The sequence below is a fragment of the Volvox carteri genome (assembly GCF_000143455.1).
Source record: "Volvox carteri f. nagariensis unplaced genomic scaffold VOLCAscaffold_4, whole genome shotgun sequence".
NCBI lineage: Eukaryota > Viridiplantae > Chlorophyta > Chlorophyceae > Chlamydomonadales > Volvocaceae > Volvox > Volvox carteri.
Window position 1 is genome coordinate 2,479,628 of NW_003307547.1, and position 8,814 is coordinate 2,488,441.

At 53.8% G+C, this 8,814-nt stretch overlaps 2 protein-coding genes across 2 annotated transcripts; both read left to right on the forward strand.

The window, feature by feature from the left end:
* Positions 1-2,467: 2,467 nt before the first annotated feature.
* On the forward strand, positions 2,468-5,367 carry VOLCADRAFT_87207 (uncharacterized protein; the record flags this gene model as incomplete). Its single annotated transcript, XM_002946784.1, has 8 exons — positions 2,468-2,541; positions 2,632-2,664; positions 2,755-2,836; positions 3,222-3,347; positions 3,761-4,149; positions 4,622-4,724; positions 4,771-4,848; positions 5,050-5,367. The coding sequence occupies 8 exons, from the start codon at positions 2,468-2,470 to the stop codon at positions 5,365-5,367; spliced, it is 1,203 nt and encodes a 400-aa protein (XP_002946830.1).
* Positions 5,368-7,374: 2,007 nt separating this feature from the next.
* On the forward strand, positions 7,375-8,309 carry VOLCADRAFT_87208 (uncharacterized protein; the record flags this gene model as incomplete). The annotated part of the gene is made up of 3 exons (XM_002946785.1): positions 7,375-7,409; positions 7,811-7,935; positions 8,050-8,309. The coding sequence occupies 3 exons, from the start codon at positions 7,375-7,377 to the stop codon at positions 8,307-8,309; spliced, it is 420 nt and encodes a 139-aa protein (XP_002946831.1).
* Positions 8,310-8,814: the final 505 nt, after the last annotated feature.

The following is an 8,814-nucleotide window of genomic DNA, read 5'->3' on the forward strand; positions in this document are numbered from 1 at the left end:
GGTGGCGGAGCCGCCGGGTTGCGGTGGCTCCGCCACCTCCGCTGCCGCTGCAGCACCTGCTGCTAGTGGTGTTGGTGTTGGTCGTCGTGTCCCCTCGGCTCTGGTGGCCAGTCGGGACACCACCAGCTATCGGCGGCTCTCTGCGACGGTGCGGGAGGCCTTTGCCGTACTGGACGAGATCGACGGCATGGGTGGCATGGGCAATCGCAACAACAGCGGCTATTGCTGTGGCAGCAGCAACGATGACGGCGATGGGCTCAACCCGCCGGCTTCAGGCGGTGGCGGCGATGATGACGGCGACGCCGGCTGGGATGGTGGCGGCGATGATGATTTCGAAGGTCAGACGTGATGGGGTGTTGTTCATGGAGGTAATGGCTTCCTACGCATGGACGTGGTGTTGTTCCGCGGGTATTTGTGCATGACATGTGTTGGTCGGTGCATCGGGGCGCTTCTGATGGCATTGTAATTGTGCCCCATTCGCTGAGCTGGTACTGGAAGTTACTGGAGGTGCAAAACATAGGTATGGCAAATGGAATCATGTGGAGGTGATGGAAGAAGGATATATAAACTATTATGAGGTGGGAGGATGGAAAACACAAGTCCGGCATTTTTTGGCATTTGCTAAGAAGTGATTACAGTGCAGTAAGCATTACTTTGCCGTTATACTTGTGCGTCGGATCAAATTCCGTTCCTGCTCAGCCCCCTGTTTTGAAAAAAATGGATTTGGCAGCCGCCTTCGCATGGCGCACTTCACAAACGCGAAGGCAAAATGCATTAGCGTTTTTAGAAAGCTTGAAAAAACTCTTTGCTTGTTTAAACGTTTTTGAGCATTTCTGAACGTTTAAGGTGAACTGTTGTATCCGATGGGGACGTTCATGGAAATGTGGCCTGTGGCCTGGTAGAGGGCCTGATTATCGTCGCGGTATCCAGTCGCAAGCATATCGTTGGGCAACGGTGGTGGTAATCGTCCCTCGTGCATTGGGGGGTCGGTTGGTGGTGGTGATGATGGTGATAGATGTTGAATGTCACGACTCCGGCAGTACCCTAAGTTACTGATGTCTCTGGGAACGAATGAATGTGCTCCTACGGACCGGAACCAGAGGTCGGCAAACCCTGAATAACTGTCACGGGTACTGGTGCCAGGGTCGAATAACTGTATGGAAATTTTTTTTGGTAAAAGCCGAGGAAAGAGCGTCTGCGGGCCGATGTACCAAACTTACTACGTTACACCATCGCTGTTAAAGCCACAGTTGTCTTGTTGCGCCCAATTACTGCGCAAACCTGCCTTTTGGGGGGAATTTCTGCACCCTGCCGTACGGCTGCCGTACCAGCGATGATGATTTTCTGCAACGGGTACAACGGAAGGACCCGCTGTACCAGCGGCGTTTGCCGACCCCTGACCGGAACTGCCACTTGTCGCCCCCGGTTTATGTATACAACGTTTATTATATGTGTGTGAGTGTGTGTGTTACACCTCGGTTGAGTTACCCAGAGAGGTGTAGCGAGACCATAATATGATATAATATTGACGGTCTGTTCCAACATCCTGATGCACAGCTTTGCATTTGATTTCAGCACCAGCAGTCATCCTGCTGCTGCTGCTGCTTGGCGCTGTGAAGACGAAGCGATGACAACTGGAAAGTCAGCTGATCCGGACCATGGTCGTGCGATGTTGGTGCTGCATGGCCCGCCTTCTCAGGTTGTGGGCTCAGCATGTTGGTTTGGAGCTGTGAGGCTACCTGTTGTGTCCTTGTTCGCCGTACGTAACCCACCCACCCAGTGGCGTGGCACAGCGGTCTATTGCCAGTCGTTTTCTCCTTACCTCTATTCGCTCGCGTTTGTGAATGGAGGCGCGCACTGACATAAACTGGCGCTGGCAGCCGGCAGGCTTAGCGATGTAACGCTCGAACAGCAAGCAGGGCGTCACGTCAGGCAGTTATGACTGGCCTGGTATGGCTTGTACCGCGTCGTGCAGCTAAATCGTAACATGTGAGCACCCACACCGCTGCGCGCAGCAATGTGATTCATGTCCGCGTCTCAAAAGACCGGGAGGTCGACCCTGGGAGCTGGGGCCCCGCTATGGCCGGGCGTACGTGGTTTCCTCTCGCTAGGTGCCCTCTCGATAGGTGCGTGCAGCTAATGTGTGGAGACGAAGAGGGGTTATGGAGGGGGTTATGCTGATGCGCCGGAGCTCAAGTGAAGGACGGGGGTTTTCACCCGACCCAGGCAAGGAAAAGTGGCGCGCTTACGGCGATTTGTATGTACCGTCGTACACAGGCTTGGCATTCGTCCATCGTCTAAGCGGTTGTGAAATTGTTTATCTTTGTCCCGGAAGAGTAAATAAACGGCTGGCGGTCAGGAAGTACGTGATCTATGTAAAGAGTAAACCAGTCCTGGCGTTATGTTCACAGCAGCAGATGACAACCTATTGAAGGGTGATCCATGATATAATAGCAGACCGCTTAACATGGCCGTGCTGCTGGAGCCAGGCGAAGTGACGGTAAACTTGCACCGTGCCGAAAGCCTGAAAGATGCCGACTGGTGAGCTTACTCAGAAGGCCTCTGACTGATTGTGCGGAGAAGACCAGTTTGCCACGCAAGGATGGAATGCGTCTTCGATGTTTCTCGCAGGTTTGGCAAACAGGATCCATATGTAATTTTACGGTAAGTCTAGCTCACTTACCTGGCATAGTCCTTGGATCTCTGGACGCTTTGTTGGACCTCCTTTGCAACGTGTATCACTGCAATTTGAAGGTGTGGGGAGAACAAGTACAGGTCCAATACGCATGAACGCGGAGGCCGTGACCCAGCTTGGGAACAGCAATTCGTCTTCAAGGTGAGGCAAGCTTCGGAAGGCATCAACCAAAACAATCCATCTGCCGCAGCTGCTGGATCTGCCCATCTGCCCTCCCAGTTTAGGGCTTCGGACACGGAACTACGATGTGGCATATCCATATAGCACGCGGTGGCCCCTCTTGCAGATCACCGAACACGCTTCAACTAGAAACAAAACCCTAATCTGACATTTCTTGGCTCTGCACTCCCCTTCCCTTGGCAATCTTCCAGCGGTCGGCGCTCGTAAATCTGCCTTGCTGGTTTGGGTTGGGTTGGCGATGACCCCACCTTACGTTGTGCCCTTGGGTTGCCTGCGCTGCTGCACCAGCACTTTTTATTTGGCCTTGACTGCCGGAAAACGTCTTCCCTTCTGCTCCTCTGTTCAGGTCGACCAGGAGACGACTTTGGAGCTTGAGGTGTACGACCAGGATATGTTCAAACCTGACGACTGCCTGGGCAAAGGAAAGGTGGACATCGTATCTGTACGACAAATCAAAAAGATGTCTGTTGAGGTGAGGCGTGATAATGGTTAACAGAACCGAACAGAACTGAAGGAGCTGTCGTGGGGAGTGGAAGAATACCGCATTTGGCCGCTTCCGGGTCTGCTTTCTCTGTTAAGAAGTATTGGAGGAGGGACATTAAGACATGCAAGAAAAATAGCTGTCGCGCGTGTGGGGCCACAAAAGCAGCGGTCCGGTTCCTCCTCAATACTTCCCCGCCGTTGCGGCTGAAGTTGCTGGTTGACCGATGATAGTCATGGAAGTTTACAAGTTTAATTGGTGGTTGACAGACGGCACTTATCTATCTATATCTATCTATCTATCTATATCTATCTATCTATATCTATCTATCTATATCTATCTATCTATATCTATCTATCTATATCTATCTATATCTATCTATCTATCTGGCTCCGCCCCCGTAGGTGCCCTTGTTTCGGCGCCTCTCACGTCGTCAGGCGGGTCACGTGTACCTGACATTGAGTTTCTCACCAGCCAGAGCTTCAGCGTCATCGGGCATCAGAAGCGCCGCGGCTGCAGCAACCCCCGCTGCAACCCCAACCGCGCCAAATCCCGGCGATGCAGCCATGTCCACATACGTGATACACGAGCAGGCCACAGCCGTGGCGAACCAGTTCCCCACGGCCTTCCCGGGTAACGGGGATGGAAGGGGGGGGGATGTAGAGACGCGCGATGGTGCTGCTGTGGCGGCCGCTGGAGGAGTCCTAGCGGCGTCCAGCGCCCATATTCCATCTGGGTCATCTTTGGCACCCGGGTTGGTGCCTGCGGGGAGCATGCCGGATACCGTACCAAGGTACGGAGTGGTACGGAGCAGTACGGCAGGCGTTTGATTAAAGAGTTGGACGAGGGACGAAGCGGGGATTCAATTCCAGTTGGAGATCAGTTCAGAAGTGGAACAAGATGTCCATTCAAACGTTTATGCGGATAATCGTCACATTTAGTAAATGTGTCGATATGCGTGTCGTCGACCGCTTCCCCCGCACTAGTATGTGCAATGTGTCCCTTGTTCCCTGTTGCCCAGATCTTCATTCTTTTCTTGTTTTTTAATATACCTTTCTTTCTCTCTCTCTCTTGCATCATGTTCGTGTGTTACCACATGTTTTCTCATCTCCAGTTTGTCCTCGTTTTGCGATTTCCCGTGTCTTTTTACATGGCATTTCCTAGGCAGCCATTAAATACTCCTTTCCGCCATTTGACTGCCTTTCTTCTTCGTCTTTATTCACTTTTTGCTGCATTGCACCTTTTTTGCGTTCATTTCCCCACAGCTACAACCCGACATGTGGCCTCATACAACCACATCCTGACCGGCTACTGCCGTGCCATGTCTCGTCTTCGAGCACTGCCAACAGCAGTACGGCGTCTCTGGGGGTGGCCGCCACGGCACCACCCCACGTGACCGCGCCGCCAACACCAGGGCCGTACAGCTCGCAACAGCATGCCGTACACTCGCAGGTGTATGGCATGGGACCAGGCTTTAGTGTGCCGCCAGCAGGTGCGGCGGCCGTCGGGCATCCTGCCGGCGCTGCCGGCGCTCCGATGCACCAACCGCCGCCGTACCAGCAGCCGTTGGCACATTATGCGACGGCGCCGGGTGGCATATACCACACGTCAAGCCATCCGTACACGCCCGTGATGACGGCGCCGCCGCCGCAGTACGGGCAACCCGGCATAACACCGCCGCCACCTTCACCAGGATCGTACCACGCGCCAAATCCGCCACAGCCGGCATATTCGATGCCACCACCACCGTCCCCGTCACAAGCTTCAGGATACCCCCCACAACTGCCGTTCAACCCATCGTTACCGTCGTACCACCCTGTACAGCACCCTCCGTACGGGCCGCCACCAGTTCCTCCCGGGTACCCCAGCGCGCACGGATACGCGCATCCAGGTTACCCTTGAGTGCGCATGGGGGGTCCTTCACGGTGTTAGGTATCCGCGGCGGTTCGCCTCGCGGGGGTTCATCTCGCGGCGGGGTTTCGGAGCTGGTGACCGGACAGGGGTCGGATAGGGTGGCGTGGAGCCAGGTGGCTGTGAGGATTTCATGTCCTGAAGGTCGTTCCGCGAGCTTCACTCTCCTTGTCGCCACTGTCTGCTGCATGCCTGTTTGTTTGTCTGCCTGTCTGTCTGTCGTGGTGAGCAGCGATGGTGGTGGGTTGCATTGCACAGCGCCTCTTCTTAAGATGAGTTTTCTTTATTTACATCACACCGCATATCTCCCCGCGGAACTCCTTTTAGACGACCGATCATAGTGTACGGCGGCTGTTGTACGGGATAGCTGAGACAGGAGGTAGCGATGGCGGTGGCGGTGTGTGTGTGTGTTTGTTCCCCCTCCCCCGGGGGGAGGAGGGGGAGATGGTGGCCATGGCGGCGTTTAGACTTCTGGGAGTGCTCTTTGGGAGGGAGGTAAGGACAAGGAGGTTGCTGCTAAAATGATATTGATGATGTTGATGATGCTTTACGGTAGCCGTGGTGGTAGCCGTGATGAATAAGGAATATATTACTTAAATAAAAAACACTGGGTACAGGTGATGGCGGCTGGCGGCCCCAAGGCCCTTTGTCATGCAGATATCCCTAAGAGGGGCTATTTTGCGTCTTTGTGCCTCTGTACCACTCGAGTGCATTTCATTCAGTTGTAATACCGTTGGTTAATATCTGTTAGTGGGTGGTTAGTCCCTTGTGATATGATTGTGGGTGATAGTCTATCTGACGTACATGGGGCCCAACACGTCATTTTGAGAGTGACGTGTTATGCACACACACACACTCACACACTCACATCCATATCACTATTGTTGGTGGACGTGTGATAGTCCTGACTGAGGACTGAATTTTCCGTGAAGGCAAAACATTATTGCTGCTGTACGACAAGCAGTACGACAAGCATTGCCGTATGTTTGACCGTTAATGCTGTTACGAGCAGCCAACATTTTCTCCTTCTCGCCCCGGACAGTTCTTGCTTCTGGCCTGGCCCGCAGTCCCGTAGATGGTGGCGGTCGCTTCATGCTCTCCCATAGCTCTGACCTCGTTGTGGCTGATATACAGCTCTTCGGATCACCCCGCCATCTAGGGGTTTATAGGTGATATACGGATCGGCTGGTGCTGGTGGTGGTAGCGGTGCTGGTGGTAATGGTGCTGGTGGTGAAAAGGCGGCAAAGGAAGGAGATGCTTCGATCTAGTCTACATGCTGTTGCGCACTACAACGCCACGTACCAAGGGCCCAATAGTGCTACTTGAGTATTACATGTAAATAAGGAAATAGATTCCTTAATGCTGCAGGCACTCTGCTGGGGATGTGACCTGGTAACGCCGGGGTGGCTGGCCGGTGTGCTGTAATGGTGGGGGATGATGGGACGGCTGCGCGTTGCTAAGCTGTCATACATGGACGGCATCGTACAATACTGTACGAACTCATATCAACTTCTGAATGGTAGACTTCTGAATCCTCCAAGTAAACATGTACCTGCAGTGCTTGTGCAATTGTGGCTTTTGTAATGACAGACTAATACGATATCCAACGTTTGTATCCAACCTCTACCCTTTAAGGAAGTATCAATTAAGCAAATTTTTCTGTTTGGGACTTGTTGTTTTGTTATTGAAAGAAGTATTTTATTAGGCCGACTTTGCTTCAGGCTTAGGTAGTCACCGTTACATGACATAACTCTTTCAGAGAAATTTTCACTCGTTCAGCGTAAAACGTGGCTGTGCGCAGGCCATGGACCCTCATAATGTAGGAAATGGTGCAGAAACTCCCGGACGCGCTAGTCATCAGGCTAAAGACTCAGGTTCTGAACAGCCGTGCACTTCTGGATTCCTACCATTCCGGCTTTTGTATCCTGTCGGTTCTCGTAAGTGGAATTGTCGGGCAGCACCCAATAAGCGAGCAGAGCTGGTTGGCGCCTACCATGATGGACAAACGATATTGGCGCAGCAAGTGACGCATGCGGGAGCGGCATGGCTTGCGGTTCCGTTACCGGATGGAAAGATTGGATGGTGTAAACGATATGACGAAGCCCATATGGTTCAACACCACAACACGAGGACGGGCTATGGGTGAGTGCTTAGCTTCGTACATATAGTACATATACGTAGATCCAGTACATAACGGCGAAGAACTGAAGGTTTGGCTGGCTGTACTGCGAAAGGTTAATGCCTTCCCGAGTCCCCAGCTCAACTGTCGCGATTTCCTCATGTGTCTGTCTTTGGTTCGCAGCGCAATATGCACTGCCCTGCACACGGCCGTGATTCGAGCCGGACCCCATTGGACGGGAGGCTGCTGCTGCATGATTCCCATCCCACCTGCTGCGCCAGCCATTCTAACTACTAGCTATTTGACCTCCCGGATTCGTGCCAACCCTGGACAAGAGAGACCCTCCGACCCCTACACAGTGCCCGTACCAACCCTAGACAAAGGCAACTGACGTTCCCCTCGCGGCCCCTTCCCACTCACACAGGTGGTACCGGGTGGTGTACTGCGGCATCTCGGACGAGCAGACGTACGGCATCGGCCTGGAAACGCTAACGCCTGGGCTCGTACAGCAGCTCGCTTCGGCACCGCCGGCGCCGCCTCCCGCCCCAGGTGTGCCTTGTGCTGGCGGCGGTGGCAGCGGAGGTGCCGCCGCCGCCACTTGCAGCCGGGACCGATGCTCGTCTTGCTGTCTACCCCTGCGCGCCGGCTCCATGGCCTATATAGGCAGCTGCGGCCACTCCTACCACTTCGAATGCCTGAAACAGCTAGGTGACGCGAACATCTGTACGTCCTGCGGTGTGTGGTACGCAGTCGGCCAATCCCCCCCCGAGACCTTCCCGCCGCCCGCCCCCACATCCATCTTCCAGCACGTGCACCAACACCTATGGTTCGTGCCGCCCTTCTACCGCTATATCCTCATCTACGGCGTGATGCTCCTGGTCTCGCCCATTGTTTTGCTGGCCTCCTTCCTGGGCCTGATATGACATGTCGAGGGGAATGAGTTGACAACGTCATCATTACCATCACTATGCAAATACATTATTTTCATCACCGGCATCCTCATCCTCATCAGTACAAGGTAATAGTAGTAGTAGTAGTAGTAGCAGTAGTGGTAGTAGCAGTAGTACTAGCATGGTGGACCAATCCGCAGAAGCGACCGATGCCCCAGGTGGGGACGGGTGGGTGTTATCACGGGCTTTGGCTTTCGAGGGACCTTTCTATAATTGCGTAGGTGGAGGGAGCAAAGTTCAGCTCGTGCCTCTTGGCTGGACGGGGGTTGAGCACGCGGCGGGTGCTGCTGCAGTGGGCAGAAGGAGGAGGGGTTGGGGTTGTGGAGGTGGGTTAATGTGTGTTAGTGTGGACAGGGGGAACAGGGGGGCAACTGTGTGTATGTATGTATGCATGTTTGTGTATGTGTGTTTTAGTGAGCGGGGCCGCAGTGCATGTGTACGTGTATGTACGTCTGGAGCTGTGACTGAAAGATGGCAG